Source organism: Eleginops maclovinus, chromosome 11 (assembly GCF_036324505.1).
Source record: "Eleginops maclovinus isolate JMC-PN-2008 ecotype Puerto Natales chromosome 11, JC_Emac_rtc_rv5, whole genome shotgun sequence".
Taxonomy (NCBI): Eukaryota; Metazoa; Chordata; class Actinopteri; order Perciformes; family Eleginopidae; genus Eleginops; species Eleginops maclovinus.
The window spans coordinates 4,753,350-4,771,404 of record NC_086359.1 but is presented as its reverse complement, the minus strand read 5'-3'; the positions used below and the strand labels follow the sequence as shown (position 1 = coordinate 4,771,404).

The window sequence follows — 18,055 nt, the reverse complement described above, 5'->3', positions numbered from 1 at the left end:
GTATAACTTAACACATATTCGTTGGTTGATTATACTTATATCAATACTAAAAAGTAAAAAATGCAATATTTGCCTTTGAATTTTAGTGGAGTAGAAGTGTAAAGTGTAGGAAATGGAAATACTGAAGTAAAGTAAAAGTACCTAAAAGTTGTCTTTACAGGGTAACTATAATAAGTTATCGTCCACCACAAAAAAACAGACGCTCATATTCTATATGTGTTTGTTGTATATGATTCCTGTTTGACCTAAAAATTCCCAAAGATCCTTGACTCTACGGGTTTACTGACCTCAGTGACCTGTGTGACCTCTGAGGGTCGGGATGAGAGCATGTGGGCTGCATGTGTGTTTAATGGCGGGTGTCCTTTCTGCACGAACCTCCTTCCTCACAGCCAGCCTCACTGTTTAAGATGCACTGGAGTGATAATAACCTCAAGTCACGCCAGGTGAAAACTGCAGTCTTGCTGATCCCCAAATGTCTGCTTTAATGTTCACAAAGCTCTTTATTGTTCTCATCCTGCCTGTGCTACAGCACCTCTTTTCACCCTCTGTCTGAAACCAGAGCCCAGTCTGCTCTGATTGGTTAGCTGGCCGGCTCTGTTGTGATTGGTCAACCACTAAGAGATGTCCCTCCCCTGAGCCTATCACATACAATGTGAGCGTTAGCCGATAAAATCCAAATGTTACATAGTGATGTAACTGTGTTACAGAAGTAAAAAAAAGGAGTCTAATGGAGGCATTTCATGGAGGGAGGAGTGTGTGGGAGAGAAACTCCCTCTAAAAGTAAACACTTTGGGATTTTAGCCATTGCAGACCATTAGCATGTCCAGAATGTTCCAGAAATTCATAAAAACCCTGAAAATAATGTGTTAATGGGCAGCAAAGCAGCAGACGGATTAAATTCAACTTAAATACAGATTTAATAGCTGCTGTTATTTACTTACATCCTTATTGTCTTAATGTTCTACTGTGATAAAGACACAGAGAATGCTTCCTTCAGTGAACATGGTGATGTAATGCACTGAATAGATAGGTAGAGAGTGTGTGGATAGCAGTGATAAAACAGAATCGTACACATAAGTAGGCTTCATCATGTCTTTAATGTCAAAGATTAGATATAAAAATGCATTATACTCTCTTTAAAAAAAAAATAGAAGATAACAAAATCTCACTTCTTCAAGGTAGCGATTTAACCCACAATATAGATGCTCCCATCCCACATTTATTTCTGATAAGCTTTAATAATAATAATTACAAAAGTAGAAGCTTTATTCCATGAAATAAATTAATTCTCTTTAGGGAATAATTGTCCTTGAGTTTTTTTCTTAACAACACATGAATCCACTTTATTTTTTAATCTTTCAAAACATGTATTTTACACAAATGCAGATTTATGGCACAATACATTTACTAGAAACTAATGGCTATAATCCTCAAGCACAAGAAAATACTAGGAATAAGAAGGCAAACGGTGCGTCACAGGTCCAATCAGCAATAATCAAATACATACAAAAAGAAATATGTACAAAAATATGCGTGTCAAAAACGCAGACACGTTACTCACTGAGGAAAATGTCCGGAGAAATTCCTCCGACACTTCAGAGGTAAAATATTTTGAGGTATGAGTGTTTGTATATTAATTGATATGATCTGGACTGAGATATGTAAACAACCATTTCTAAACACAACCATAGATATAGTATAATACTTCAGACTGATCAGTAAAAATCATATTCATACACAAAAAGGTAACGCTAATATGTACAGCATTACTGTGAGACAGAGTAGGCACAGTTCATTGGCACGATTTCTTTGAAACGTGTTTGGTAGAGTAGATAGCTTTGGTGCATAAAAACCGTAGCGGCTGGGAGGTAAAAAATGAATTGTGTCAACTAAATGTTAAATGTGACCATCTGTTTCCATCATCAGTCTCTCCGCCTACTGCTCCTCCCACTGCTTCAGGCATTTTAGTTCAGGTGAAAAACCCCAAATACTTAGAAAACTGATTTCCAGTTAATCCAAATGCAGTTTTGAAAAGTTGATCTGAACTAAAACTGTGGTAGAAGGCACTAATGTAACAGAGGTTCATGCAGGGTATCTCCTGAAGGCATCACGTCTCTAATCTACCGCTTCTCCCACTGTATCATGCATTCACATTTCCCCGTTGTGGGACTAATAAAGAATTGCTGATTTCTGATTTTAAGTCAAAAATGTCCCTTTTTCAAGAATTTGATCACTTTTCAGATCATCCAAATGCAGTTTCTAAAGGTTCTTTCTTAACTAAAGTGTGTTTAAATATCTAATTGTCACAAAGGTTCATGTAGGTTTTCCCTGAAGGCAACATTTAGCCCCCAAAAGCACAAAATACAAAGGCATTATTCTCTATAGGTGTCCCCCATTTCTGAAAATACTCAAGAATAACCAACATAACTAGGAGGACACAGCCTCTGTATTCATTGAGATTGATATGGATTTAGAGTGAATTGTATTTTATTTTATATTCTGTAATTTTCACGTTTGTTGAGTGTGGTGTGTAAAGCCCCCTGAGACAAATGTGTTATTTGATATTGGGCTGTACGGATCCAGTTTGTATTGATGATTTGATGATTACTAGAAGGCCACTTCATAAAGTGTCTGTCCTTTGCTTCTTCAATAGAATGTATGTTTGATGCAACAAGAAAAAAAAGCCCCTCAAATGCAGTATATACATCGCAACAGCGTAGGCACACATTTCACTTTACAAGAACAAACGGCTATACTTAAAATTCAAACTGAAATAAATACCTTAATACACTATATGGATGATTAATTGATTTCACTCATATATACAAACGACATCTAAAGGCGAGGAGACATGGCTGGTTCTCAATTTGAGTGCAGAGCTCATCTGTTCATAAACATTTAATCTATGGCGATGAATTCAAGATTTATTGGTGTTTTTTTAATTACCTTTTTTGTGGTTATTAAGAGTCAATTCCCCTTAAAATATACTGCTCTCATGGGTCCTTTTAATTCACTTTTGCAGATGATATATCGTTTTATCTTGCATTAAGTGGAATGAATAGGTTTCCACTTGTGAAAGCATTTCGCTTTAAAGGCTTGACTCTTAAGAATAGTGTCAATTTGTCCAATTTAGCAGGTTTTATTGTCCGCTAGAATATAATACCATGTCCTCCTTCAAAGATCTGGGAGCAGTTTTCATATCCCTCTTTACGTTTCAAGCCCAGAATGAAAAAAAAAAAACCCTCTACTTTTTATTGGACTGTTAGAATAATCCTTAATAATGTTAGCTCATCGAAGATATGCTGCTGTGCAGGACCGACACTACTTTAATTGGGTAGTTTCAATGGAGGTTGGCAAATACAAATCCTCTACCTCCACCAACAGTACAGTGTGTGGTCAAACCAAACCTGTGAGTACATTTAAGTGAGTTGGTAAATCTCTAAGTCCTACACAAATGACTAAGACTTTGCTTGTTCGGCACTTTGATGCTGTCTTCTGTATGTGTAATTCACGGTATTGTACATCTTTATATAAAAAACAAACCAGCAGAAATAAACAAATATTTGTTTCCAGTTTTGAAAGTCCAAGCAAGAATAGTTTGCTATTTTACAATAACTTTTTGTGGCTCTGTGTAAAAGGATGGCTGGCGGTCGATTTACAGTTTCCAGCCTCTGAATGAAGGTGAACAGCAACATGGCACTGAGAGAAAAACCTGTGAGGGGGAACAGAAAACTGTCAGAGAGGAAAACAACAACAACAACAACAACTTCCTGCAAGGCTTTATGTCAGTCTCACCTTTTTGTGACACCACCATGGCTCCTATCCTGACACCCAGCTGTGTGTGGTGGTCTTCACCCTCTGGGGGAACCCGTGAGGCCCGGCTGCGGGTTCAAAGTTAAAGTCGAGGGCCCCGCCGTCCATGAGGGTGTCATGGAGCACTGTCTCCATGTCACACTCAAGCCTCTCGAGGGACACGTTGTCCAGGTCGCTGGGCAGCCGCTCCTGGTGATGACTGTGGGGGTGGACCGAGCTGAGCGCCCTGTAGCCGCTGTTGCTGCCGTAGCCGGTGGAAACAGCGTAAGTGTGTGCTGGGTGTCCGCGGGGCAGCTGCTTGAATGTCCTCAGGCTGGTCATTCGATGAGGGGCCCCTGAAGGACTAGTCAGACTAGTCAGGGGGATCATGTTACAGCTATTCAAATCGTGTGAGCTCGGAGGACCCTGTCTATGTATAGCTTGTGGATTAACATGAGGACCTGGGTGACTCTGAGGAGTGTTCATCATTTTTACCCCGTTATGACCCCCCATGTGGCTCTGGCGGCTGTAAGGGGGCAGTTGGCAACCTCCCCTCCCCACCTCCCTACTGGCTTCTGCATCTGAGGTCAGCAGGTCTTTGAGGAGGCCAGCGGGGCAGATGTACTGGTTCTCATAAGCCCCAAAGCCCGGCTTGGTCTCTGGGAGCGTCTGCAGGGGGGCGGGGGACAGGTTATTCATCCTGACCTGGCTGTACATGCATTTGCGGTAGTCTTTCTGTGGGAGCGGGGTCAAGCCGGCGGAGCTGTAGGGGCCGCTCTGAAGCATGGCAGCATTTGATGAATGTGTGGAGTCAGAAACCAGCTGTGGGGTTTTAGGGGGCAGCAGGTTCAGGTTATCCAGCAGACCCTCCATGACGATCTCTGAGCCGTGCTGGCGCATGGATCCGGCCACCTCAGACAGGCTGGGCAGAGGGGAGGTTATCTTGGTTCCCGACGCTCCGGGGTACATCATGTGGCCGTCAGACTCGCCGAGGTCATCCGCGTCAGGAGGGAAAGGCGAATGGCAGCCACTGAGGGTGCTGGCGTCAGAGCTGGTGCGCGTCCTGAAGGAGCTCCAGGCTTCAAAGTCCTCATTACTGTGAGAGTTTGGGCTCCCCAGCCAGTTAGAGTACTGGGAACCAGGGCTGCCTGCTCCCCCCTCAACCTCTTCCTGTAGAGCCATCTAAAGATAGAAAAACATGAACCAGACTACCATTAAAAAGAACTATTACATTTTTATTTTACTTTATTGATTCATCATTTTTGCAGCGGGACATTTTACCTTACACAATGTCAGGCAAATTCAGTATGTCTTCGTGCCATTTCAAGTGTTTTAAGCATATCTTTATGATTATACTGTAAGGATTATATCTTGAATTGTGATTATTTGGCTCAGGATAATCGTGACTTAGAGCTAATTTTCTAAAAGGGCAGATGACTGTTTTTTCTAAAAAGTTAAACTATTCCATTAACACAGATTAAGCAGATTAGAAAAACAGCGCAGAGAACACACTGATCGTATGAGTGAGTATTGTGTTAAATAAAAGGAGGGACTGTACCTTTTTCTTCGTGGCCCTTCCTCTGCTCTTGGCGAACTTACTGTTGTTGTCCATGGAGGCTGCTCTGCGCCGAGGGGACTTCCCGGTCTTTCCCCCCTCTGGGTTCAACATCCACCAGGAGCTTTTGCCCGTCCCCTCGTTCTGTATGCGCACAAAGCGGCTGTGCAGCGACAGGTTGTGTCTGATGGAGTTCTGGATGAAGAAAGAACCATTTGTAAACAGAGGATAGGCGGTGGTACTTTAATTACTAGTTATCTTTAAACAAAAACAATAATCAGTAAGATAATCCGAGCATCACAATATTAAGATAATGTATCCAGATTATTTCTGATTCCTTTATAAATCAAATGCAATGCAAATAAAAACAAGGTGTATTATGTAAGACAACAGAACATTGTCACGTTAGAAATCAAGATTTTTAGGATCAAAAAAGTGTCCTCTGCTCAGAGGTTTTATTGATAGGAAAACCTGCCTTTCATTTAGCATACTCAGACAGAAGCCTATACACCATCACTGAAACACATTAGCACAGACTACAGTTTAAAGGAGCAGAAATCCAGTGTGAGCTGACAGAAAATGCTCTGATTTAGTTTAACGCACACACAGTTAATCTCACACAACAACTTTATGAACATGTAGGTTCACCTGCTGAATTCAAAAAGAACAAATGAACCAAAGAAAGTGAAAACCGTAAAGCAGATTCAGGCAGTAGGCATATAGATTCACAACAAACACTATTAGTTCTTTAGAAACATAGTAATCCTGCTAGTAATCCCCAATTCTTTTAATGCAACAGTATCATTATTATGTCTTTTTCAAATGTGACTGTAAGGGAACACAGTCATCCCTAATCGCTTCTTTCAGGGAATGAGATGAGGAGGTGTATCGCTGCAGAGGAAATATTTGTCATTTTTCATACGGAGTGGAGCAGGAGCTGTTGGATGAGTGTGACGTCAAAGCCAGCAGATGAACAGGAAGTACATGCATATGCCCATATCCTCCGTCAACAATATTGTGTCTGCTGAGCCTTTTCCCCTCCGCACTCTCCAGCAAAATATATATATGTTACTTTGGCATGAGGAAGCAAGACTGGGATATGTCGTGTCATTAATTGTGCACTATATAAATATGGGAACAGGTCTTGCTTGGAAAAGTCCTACATTACGGTGGTCATTCTTCTCCCTCCTCACCGTAAGCCATAATCATAATGTTTCCTGTGATTTACACCATGTTTGATCTGCACAGGCTTTTCCCACCCTTCCTCCAGCAGCAGTTTTTTCTTCCTGAAAGAGCAGATTCTTCAGAAAATGAGACTGGGTTTACCCAACTTGCAATGTGGTCACATTTCCTTATGCTAACATGTATACACCTAAAGCCTCACTCAGTCCTCTCTCTCTAATGCTATGTTATGAACTCTAAAAAGAACGCAGAGGCGCCTCCTGCGGTAACTCTCTCAGGAAGAAAAACAACGATGGTTAAGGAACACAGACATGGTCACACAGGACACAAATGTACTGTATAGACTGCTCTCAATGGACATCAAATGTTGGTCCGGGGCGTTCAGTGCATATGGAATCATCCGAACATTGAGAAATGAACACATTTCTAAGCATTTTGTTCATAACTAGAACCTGAATGACACTTCGTTCTAGGAATAGAACATACTTAGGATATAGTGAGCATTGTTTGGGTTGACTGTCCCCATACAAAGGCACCGAACCACAGCAAGCTTTAGCCCAAACTATAAATCGGAGGCAGCGAGCTGTGCATGAATGAGAAATGTTTTACTGAAAAAGAAAATGGGGGGAAGGTTACAGAGTTCGAAGCGAGGATGGGGAGGGCGTCAGAGTGAGATGTTTTTGCCGGCAGAGCTGAGGTCAATGGGTTCACTGTGTGCTGAACACGAGCTCCTCAGCCTGCGCTCACAAAGCTATGCAACCAGGTTGGATGGAGCAGGAACAGAGAGAGGAGGAGGAGGAGGAGGAGGAGGAGGAGGAGAAGATTCACAGACATGCTGTTGGGTCTACTTTCTGACTCACCACAACAAACCCCCCCCGGGTCTCCTCCCTTCTCTTTCACTGACTTTTATATAAGGCTTCCTGTGTCAGACGACATCCTGCACAAGCTGAAGAGACGTGAAGGGGAGTTAACGCTCACTTCATGTCTTTACGATGCAATGCAAAATCTGACTCAGTTTAGCGATAGGACAGTAGAAGTTTTATCTAGAACGTGATGAAAAAAACTCCCGATTGGTAGATTTTTGGTGATTTCTATTTGCAGAATAACTGGGAATATTCTCATGAGTGACTTTGAAGAGCTATGCATTATGGTACATATGTAAAACATACTGAAGTAATATGATGTGTGATTATGTATAATAAGAGCAGATTCCCTCAATTCTTATTTTACTTTATTGATCCACAATGAGACTAAGGGTGATTCGAGTGACTTCTCATTTTCTATCTCTTTGTGCAAAACAATGAGAGCAAATCTTTTCTGAAATATCAAACTATTCCTTTAACATAGATGTGATTTGATCAAAACGTTCTCTCTTTTTTTTTACATGATCTCAATCTGTAACCATAAGACAGGAAATGAGTCAATAGCAGAGGACATGAGATCTGAGCAGTGTGTGGCACAGCTTCAGTCTGTGAACTAACCTATACTCCACTAAAACCAAGATGACATGAGTCGCTCGCAGACAGCTGAGATCACTAGTGATATGCAAATGATTACTGCCCACAATAGATCATGGGCTGCATGACTGGGCCCTGCGAAGAGGAATTACTCTCCTCTGCCGGGGATAATCCTTGTCTGAGACAGACCTCACCTCAGCCCAAAGAGAACAAAAGACATCCCCCGCCTCACTTATTCAGGAGGTGCCCCGTTCACACATCGTGCTCCTGAAAGCCTGACCAAAGGTGGCCTATATGTCGCATTGTTGCTAAACTTTTATAAAACATATTGTCACGGTCCTCGTGTTTTAACCGGCTTTGAAATTAAATATGTGCACCTGTAGCTGGATATGAATGTGGGGCACTAAGAAGTCTGTGTGCTCCTCATTGACCTTTCACGGCTACTAGGGGAGTTCCCAGGCACAGATTACGGAGCCTATAAGTGACGTAAAAGGATCCATTAAGTACTTTCAGTAGTGATCAAACACAAGCTGGAAGAAATTTGATGCATTGCAAGAAAATATGTCATTACAAAATAGTTTAATATGATACTGTTGGTTTTGTGTTTGTGGGTAGAGTCATGATCTCTGTGAAAGAATTAAATTGACATAATCTGGCACTACACTGAAGAATATGAGAGTTTCAACATTGCTCTGTTTCTAGGTCAGTGGGTGCAGGGATGCCTGAGATGGGAAAGGTCTTATTGCTTCTGACAAAATCTATTTTCAATTTCAGAAATGCAACATGTTGAACAATGTAAATGCAGAAATCCAACTCCGGTATATGGTAGATTTGTTATGAATTATCCACCATTTTACAACTCACTAAATGCACTCAATGATCTCTAAAATTCATCTGTGTTCAATTTCTTGGTGACTAACCGCTGCCACATGAACGACTCCTCCTACCGGACTTCAAAACAATCAACACAGCTGCTGTTTCTTGTGTAGTGAAGCGGGAGGTCGCAGTAACTGTCAGTAGGGCGAGTAAACAAACAAGGCCCAGTTACAGGGACAGGTGCAGCCTCACAGTGAAAGTGGCCTCACGTTCCACCGGTCCAAACGCTTTACATACAGCTCCAGACATGACCACAGACAGGAGAAAGGATCCCCACAGGAGCACGACTGCTGGAGACCATCTGCTACTCATATCTGTACCTCAGCCAATGAGCCCTCGAGCGAGTGACGAAAAGATTGGAGGGAAAAACAGTCACTTTAAATGTGCAGACATGTCTTGGCCTTACAGTAACGACAAAACATGTTTAGCAATAAAACCATGTCAAACTCAGAGGTTTAGCTGCTACTTAAACCTTCCACTGTCTCGTTTTACAAGTAGCATATTGTGGCTAACGTTAGCTCATGTTAGCAGCCTCCGTATCTTGCAGATTAGGCTAATGTAGCAGTTTGCTAACATTTCTATATTTGAGCTACTGCTACACTAAGTTTAAGCATCTCACTGAATAAAATATTTGGGTTTTATCCCAAAATAGAAAACACCAAGTTAATTGAAATGTTCAGAAGTATCTCAGTTATATCAGTTGCGCAGAAATGTGTTCTTAAAGTTAGCTAACAGTAGCTCATTTTAGCAACCATTAGCCATTGGTAATACCAAACCAAGTGAGGTTGTGGCAGTTTTATAAGAGTAAGAATATATAATGTCAAAGCTTGTTGTTTTTATTGGGACGCATTATATTGAGTTGCTATTAATTATTATTTCAAATTGATTGTAAAATGAGGTCTCAAAAAAATATATTCATATAATGGCAATATGATTCTGCTAAAAGACAATACTCCATTCATATTTTTTATTCCTGTGTTATTAAAATTCAAGACACAAAGACAGCAATGTCTTCAGCTGCTAAATGAAGAAAGGGGAAAATCATCTTATTTTTAAATAACAAATATCTTGTTGATCTTGTGAGACAAGGGTTTACACTGTTTGACTTCACACACTGCTTCTTTATATTGCACTTTATGAAGGCTCTTGCTTGGTGCAAAAACAGCATTGAAGAAAGCTGACAGTAAATCACAGCTGCTATCTTTAATATCTGTAGTCATTTTACAATATCACCACAGAACGATACTCAGTGTGAATAAGGGAATTACAGTGCACACAACTTGCAGAGATTACAGTAAAAGGACAAGCCACTTCCTGACAGTGTCTTCCTGTGCACCCCTCCCCCCTTTCTCCTCTGACCCAGGAAGATGAAAATGAGTGTGTGGGCCCTGAGTTTTGCATTACAGGGCGGTAAAAAAGGCGAGCACGGCAGAAGAAGAAGAGCCCTTCAGCTCAGTGTGCAGACCACGTCGCCTCTTCATGGCTCCTGGCACAATACAGGTTACTTCATTAACACTGAGCATCAAACTGAGTGACCTACTTCTGCAAAGGTTTCAAAGTGGGACTATGAAAAGGAATGGGGAGCTTTGTGTTCGGAGTTCAGGCTTTAATATACAACCAGGAGGAAAATTAGCACTTTTAAACATCCTCTCTTGGTGTGCAGCTGATAAAAAGGAAACACACTCAAATAATGCACAATATTAAGGAAAACTAAGCAGATCAGATCTTGATCTTTAAACTTAATCTTGAGATTCTTTGCACACTTCAAAGGGTAAAAAGGCCAACAGTTTTTTTTACAGATACTAATCTCAATTACTTCTAATTCCTTTTCCTTTACACAATATTTCTTCACTTGCACCCATGTCCATTATATTTTGCATAATGGATTTGAGGTCAGGTTCTTTGTGTGAACATAACATAGAGTGGGGGGGATTATTATCCTGCGCGGGACTGGAGGACAATGCGGAAAGCCACATGCCGTAGATTCCACAAACTCACACATGTGTAGACAGCGGACTGTACACAGGCATCGGCACACAGAAAGCCAGTCAGCTGACTGCTCTCCCCCTCCTCCCTGAAGCTATGAGCTCCTCTTTGAAAGCCCCTGCCCCGAGCCTCCTTTTCTTCATAGGGTTACTTGAAGCTTTCAGAGGGCCTCTTAAGTTAAGGGCAGGCCTCCCTTTTTTAACCTTGTGATCCCAAGATAAATAGCTGACTTTTTCTTGCCTCTTTTTGTGGCCTCTTTGCAGGTCTGTGTCCTCAAACAGAGTTCACAAACCCGAGCAGAGCCCCTGATTCGTTTAAAAGTTGCCCATAAAGAAGAAACACAAAGGTCTGTCCATAAATTCAATTATAACCACAAAAAATTGATCTTTCATTGACTCAAAAAAAAGGCATGGGACCAACAGTCATTCGCACTCCTCCACAGGGCACTATTAATGTCTGTGTAAAATGTTGTGGCAAACCATGCAGTGGTTGAATTCAAATTTCTGTCAGGACTTAGCCGATAGAACAACACTGCTATCCCGGGAGCCACAACACAATTATCTGAATAAACTTCACTTTCTGGTCCTATTTATCAATAATTGTTTATCCTATAATTGTCATTAGTCATCAATAAATGCAAAACTTCACTTGGAAGAAAGTCAGCAAGTCGGTGAATTATGTCTAACTTCCATAAACTGGGAGATTTTGCTCTAATGGAGTGAGCGTGTTTCATTTAGCAACTCAGCTTATCTTGAATAAATACTGTTAGTGTTGTCTGTGACTAGTTCGGGTCTGTGCAGACATCAGGCGCCAGATTTGTAGTGTAGGGGCCCTTTTGACATCTGCGTTGAATAATGTACTTAAATAGAACCACTTCACAGTGACTGCAAACATAACTGCAGGCGATCACGTTGTTTATTTATTCGTCAAGTGCTTGTGCATACATACATGTAAATACCTAAATTGACTCAATATCTGTGTGGCACAACAATCCAATGGACCGTTCCAGAGATGATGTGTCACTCGGGCTGCCTGGGATATTTCTAGTGGATTTCGGGTAATTGACGAGAATAAGCTGTGTTTCAAACAAAAGTTTGTGATACTTACATGTGTTGTTGAGCAAGATAATCCACGTTTACACAATATTTATGGTTTGTAAAGGGTTTGTGCAATCACTGGGACAAACTAAACACCTAAAAGACTTCAGCCACATGACTTCAACGTCAACAACATTAAGCTAAAGGCAGACTATTGTTTGGCTTAATGACCTGTCCACAACAACGTCTGTAGTCTCATTAAAGAGGCCCCATTATGCTCTTTCGGGGTTTCCCTTTTTTTGTAGTGTGGTATACAGGTTTTAGTGCATGTAAATGGTCTGCAGAGGGAGTTTCTCTCCCACAGAAACCCCCTCCCCCCTGCTCTCTAAGCGGTTGACCAATCACAACAGCGCACAACAGAACCGGCCAGCTGACCAATCAGAGCAGACTGGGCTCTGGTTTCAGACAGAGGGTGAAAAGAGGAGCTGTAGCACAGGCAGTATTAGAAAAATAAAGAGCTTTCTGAACATTAAAGCATGGAGACATGTCATAGTAAAGGAACAAAATACAAATATGACCCTGAAAATGAGCACAATAGGGACACTTGAAAAAGTTGAGTAGTTACGGACATATTTGATGTCGTAGAACTAATTGTTACAGTCTATTAAGCTTGCGTTAACCCCCAGCGGTTCAGGCATTTAACAATACTGACAAAAACATCTATATCTTTCACACAACTGCAAAAATGCGAACTCATATCCGGGTTTTCAGACTCATTGCTGCAGCACTCAATGGCCTTTACACCCGTTCATGACCTTTGAAAAGTGCTGTTGTGAAAAAAACTGTCTTACATGTTTTGGAATGAACACCTCATTTCTTCTGCATCAGGTTAACTTCCTGTTCCGTTATTTAACGTCACAGTTCAGTGAGAAAAACAGTGGCTTTACCAGTAAGATGGTAAAGCAGCTTGCATGTTGCACACTGCCACTCTTAGACCCACCAATACCCCAGGGGAACCAGTCCTTCCAGTTGGCAGGGGCCCTCTCTTGTGGTAGAGGCGTCATGATCACCGCAATATTTTTGGTGGGAAACAAAAAATAATCTCCATGACATGAGGGAGACAGGAAGCTACATTATAGCTGCAGTGGCGTTGCCCTCGCCCTGCCCTCGCCCTGCCCTCCACCCACCTTCAGTTTTCTAGGTGGAGCTGTATAATCACTGAGGTTCAAACTCAACGCCCTCCACCCACCATGAGGTCTCTGGCTTATCTCTATCTGTCATTACAATCATGTATGTGGAGAGTAAAGTCAATAGATGAGCCATGATGATACAAAACATAATAACAACCAGGTCGATGATTTCTTTTAGCATGTGGCGGGAAATGGAATAGAATGACTTTACATAGAATGAGACACACAAACATGATTTATCGATGTCTGCTCTCTCCTGTCGGGTCCTCCTCTTTTTCCAGCCCTGACCCTCATGTTTTGCAGGGCGGGGATGTTAACACATGGCACTGTTTTCCATCCACTCTGCAGGAAATGCATCATAGTTCATTGTAGGGGGGGGAACTGCAGTGTTTTTTTAACAGGAAAGTGTAAAAATAACTATCAGCCGGTGGTTCCAAAGCCCAGGGAAGCATGCCAACAATCAGGAATGCAGAGGTTGGTTTAATATTAAAGATAAACAGCTTAGTGCCATTGTTATTGCGGGGTTTGCTGCTTTGTTGAATGGCCGACGATGCAAAGAGTGGCTACACGAAAAAAGGACTTAAGTTGAGTTAAATGATCAGATGATGATCAGATATCACATTTATAACCCAACTTTAAAAGCAGTGGAGCGAGAACAGCAGAGAAAGAGAGCAAGATGTCTGCTGAAGCCGTTTGAACGTATATATTATCATATTTAACGATCTTGGTGCATAAAGGTGCAGTTGGCCCTTTGAAAAGTGTAACTCTCTTTGCTCAATTCGTACAAACACCTTCAACAGAAGGCCTGGAAGAGGGCAGAGGAGGAAGTGACAGGAAAAAGAGCAGCAATCCCTTTCTCCAAGCTGCAGCATCCGCTGAGGAAACTCTAGAAGATAGGGACACAAAGATATGAGCGCACAGCTCAGGAATGGAGGATGTTTGACGTTGTTCCCAGCATTCCCTTCTCCCAAGCCCCTTCCCCTCCGACACACTCCCCAACACTGATTGAGCTGTTTGTGTCGCCTCCTGTTATTGTCAGGGGGAGAGCCCTGAAACAGTTTACTCCGTGCTGCTTCCCTGGCAAAAACCTCATTGCACTCCCACCAGCCCCTGCAACGACTGTATATGAACCAATAATGAACTGCAGAGAGATGAGGTAAAGGAGGATAAACCAGAGCCATTAGTCAGAATGGAAGGTGTGATCGAGTTCACAAAGGGGGTGTTAAACAATTGAAACTATATTTGATTTAGGTTCACAAAGGCATTTCCGGACATAACTTCAAAATGACGTCTCGTGAGAATGCAGAGGGTTACAGGAAGGGCTACAAATCTGAAATACTTTAGAGTGTGCTTGTTTCATTTACTTCACTTTTTCTGTCCTCATTTCATTTCTATCCATCATGGCTGAGTAACTTCCTGACCCCGGCGAGACATTATTAAGACCCAGATTAGCATGTTTGTACAGGCATTAGGCTCCTGCTTTCTCCTTGTGCTCGATATTTCCAGGGCCAGAGAGCACAGCTTTGTAAAATTCCAGGACTGTACCAAATTTTCCATGACTGTGGAAATGCTGCGTCGACCATGAGTCAGTATGTGTTGTTGTAGTACTGAATTGATTGTTCCCACAGTATTTAGCTTGGAAATATGAAAAGGTATACCTAAAATCTGTGTGTTTCTGCACATTATCCTTCTCAATCAAAACAGATTGCAACCAAGCTCCGTTCTGAAACCTCTCGGTATGAGAAGATGGCTGTCCTTTGTATTGTGTACTGCTTTGGCGGTGTTCGGGATTGTACAGAGAGAACTATTCTGGATGTTTGGGATGTTTACAGCAAGATTTACTGGCAGCTTCAGAGCTTTATGTTTCCTCACTGACACAGCAGAGAGGCGTGTACAACCGCTGACAGAGGAAAACACTCCAACACTTCAAAGGTTACTAACAAGCCAAGGTTCATAACTCAAGAGCAACCACTGAGCATTTTTATTTTTTATTATGTTGTCATGGATTTGGCCAAAACTACACTGAATAACAACGGAGAAGAACATTTCACTGGGAGATTTAAAAAAAGTATGGTTCTCCGTTTATTCACAAGTTTTAGATTAAATTAGATTCAACCTTATTGTTATTGCTCAGAGTACTGAAGTACTGAGACCATGTGATGCATTGAGTATCTGAACCAAAGGTGCAATCAAAGCAGTATAAAGCAAGGTTATGCATAAGATAATAAAATAAATGTGAGATAAAAAAAGTTAAAGGATAGTGTGGCAGTATATATGGGTATAAACACTGAACACCGGAGTTGAATACACTAAATATAGACAGTATAATAAAGACAGAATAAATATGAAAACACTATAGAAGGGTAGTGACACCTGTACGTAAAACATAGTTATATCTAATGCGTAAACACTTAAAGCACTTAATGGCAAACAATTATTGGCTTGAAATAAAAGTACAGAGCATAAAATCCACATCCAAAGTTAGAAAAGTGCTCTGTCTATGGGTTCATCGCTTAGTCATGATGGACCGACTGACTGACCACATAGCATTGAGTGAAGTCACAGCAGGTATTTTGCTGCTTTGGGAAACAGTTGCTGTGACAACACAGACTGACAGAGTAGGAAAAAACACATGGACTTCATCCATCATTCATTTTTGTTATTTACACCTGTGGTTTTCTGAGACATGTCAAAATGGTTTTCATAAATTCCCTATAATAAAGAATATTCAACAGAGTATGCTGCTGTAATCTCTTTGATAACCAGACTCAAACACATTTCCCTTCAACAACCATCATTTACATATCACACTGAGCCTTGTACATTTGTATTTAATTTAAAATGCAGATTTATGTCTTTCAGTCAATATGCATGTATTTGACTTCTTCTTATTATTATTATGGGGTTGTTTAAATCTACTGTTTATGTTTGTTTGTTTGTTTGTTTATACCCTTTTTCATCATATTATGTTCCATGCCTTGTTTACGGTACTGCTTCTGGGACAAAAAAGTCAATCTTATCTTATCAAACTTCTGTTGAAGGTTGGCTGAAGTAGAATAAACTAATCTATATGCTATTTACTTAATACAGCAATAACAAAAGTAAAATGATTTGTTAAAAACTTCATCAGAAAGTTTGCCTAAGGGTTCAGTAGTCTTTTGGAAAGAATTGAAACTGCATTGAATGACACTTGTGTTAATGTTGTGTTTATACTTTTGGTTTGGCGTTATGGTTTCATCTCAACCATCACCCTCCCTCAGGTTCACCTTAAACAACACTCACCTTCCAGCCCGCGGAGCTGTTGCTGTCTCCTTTATCCTTGAAGTAAGGCACGTTCTTCACCATCCAGTCGTAAATCTGAGACAGAGTCAGCCTCTTCTCAGGTGTGCTGTCTATGGCTTTGGTGATCAGGTCGGCGTACGACATGTTCCCCCAGGCGTTACGGCGGGAGGAGCTGCTCTTCCTCTGGCTTGAGCTGCTGCCCAGCGGTGCGACGCCCGGAGGCGGCACCTGCTGCTGCTGAGGCGGCAGCAGAGGACTGGGGAGCTGCTGCTGGGGCTGCTGGAGGGGATGGAGGTGGTGGTGCTGTGGAGGCACACAGTTCCCCTCTCGACACTGAAAGTCATTTTGGTCCGCATACTCTTCATAGTCCTCCTCTAACAAGCCGAGGTTGCTGATGAAGTCGGTGTTTCCTCCGGGCTCCTGCTGCACCGACGGTGCCGGTGAGGAGGTGTTGGAGCTGGCCGGGTCGTTGAGCTCCGGTCGGGGAAGCGGCCAGGTGCAGGACCGCGGCCGGGAGAGAGGCTCAAATTCCGGGTCTATTTCGACCGGCTGCGGTACCTCAGCCATGCCTGAGTCAGACTCTCTGTCACAGACACTCGCATACAAAAATAGATAAAGGTGGGGGGGGGGAATCAACAGGTAAAGTGGTTTAGCGTCCACACAAACACAAGAGTCCACTTATCAGCCAGACAAGAGGTTTGCAATATAAAAGTTGGATAAATGTTTCGTTCAAGGTCTCACTGAAGTCACACCATCCTGCACCGAGTAATCTCAACTCTCAACTGTCAGTGAGTGTGATGCTGCCTTCAAGGACCACACACAGGCTCCGTCATCCTGCCCATACAACTAGAAGGTGCGTTCAAATGCTCTGGTTGCAAAAATAGTAGGCTAAGTGGAACAATGTTTTTTTTTTTACAAAGCGCTTGAGCGTTGATAATTCCCTTGGCAAATTATGAATTAGACCACATTATACACCTATTTAGACTAGGCTCATGATACCCTGCAAATTTACACAAAAATAAAGTTAATATTCTCAGTTAATAAAAGGAATAGTTCTGCCTAAAAATCAAAACTATATATTTTTATGTTCCCGTGTTACGTTTTTTTTCTTCCTAGACTGCTTTGGTTTGAGTTGCTTGGTGAAAGACAATAGTTGTTTAAACATATTATATGCATTTCTTCTCTTTGAGTGCCACAAGCCAAGTGCCATGTAGTTCTCTCAAGATAATGCATACTTCTCTACAGCCAAGTTACACCAAAACATCCAGGATTGATAAAAAAGGGGACATCAAAAATAAAATCGAAAATGCACCAAACAGGCAAAGCAACATGCATCCCTGTAGAGTTAAAGTAGATGGATTTAACAAAACGTTGTCCTATTGACCCCCACAGACATTTCTTCTGAATAGCATACCTTGTTACCTGTGGTATTTAATAGGAACATCTCTCTACAGATGGAACATTTTTAGAAGAGAGACAAACAAATATAGGGTTTTCATAAACCTTAGATAATGTTTTTGGCAATTAACTTGTGATTTTGACAGAAGAAACAGTGCATTTACTTAACTAATTCTTTGATAATGTATGGACAAAGTGCTGCACAGGGTAGACTTTTTCTTTTGAAATATCCCAGCTTTGTTGTCAAACGTTTATAAATCCTATCCTCACATGTCCCCAAAGCTGTCAGCAGTGCCATCT

At 41.6% G+C, this 18,055-nt stretch overlaps 1 protein-coding gene across 1 annotated transcript; it reads right to left on the bottom strand.

Annotated features, from left to right (window-relative positions):
* Positions 1–1,078: 1,078 nt before the first annotated feature.
* LOC134872324 (forkhead box protein O1-A-like) lies at positions 1,079–17,152 on the bottom strand. The gene is made up of 4 exons (XM_063895582.1): positions 16,358–17,152; positions 5,351–5,542; positions 3,796–4,974; positions 1,079–3,712 (listed from the first exon to the last, which is right to left on the bottom strand). Exons 1-3 carry the CDS (start codon positions 16,922–16,924, stop codon positions 3,820–3,822), a joined length of 1,914 nt encoding a protein of 637 aa, XP_063751652.1. The 5' UTR covers positions 16,925–17,152; the 3' UTR covers positions 1,079–3,712; positions 3,796–3,819.
* Between the last annotated feature and the right edge of the window lie 903 nt (positions 17,153–18,055).

Bases quoted from the DNA above. Each gene is read 5' to 3' on its own strand.
- LOC134872324 (XM_063895582.1), bottom strand. From the start codon at position 16,924: ATGGCTGAGGTACCGCAGCCGGTCGAAATAGACCCGGAATTTGAGCCT. The intron at 5,543-16,357 runs GTGAGTGTTGTT...TTCTTCATCCAG, and splicing joins ACAGCTCCGCGGGCTGGAAG to AACTCCATCAGACACAACCT. The intron at 4,975-5,350 runs GTACAGTCCCTC...TTCTATCTTTAG, and splicing joins GAAGGGCCACGAAGAAAAAG to ATGGCTCTACAGGAAGAGGT.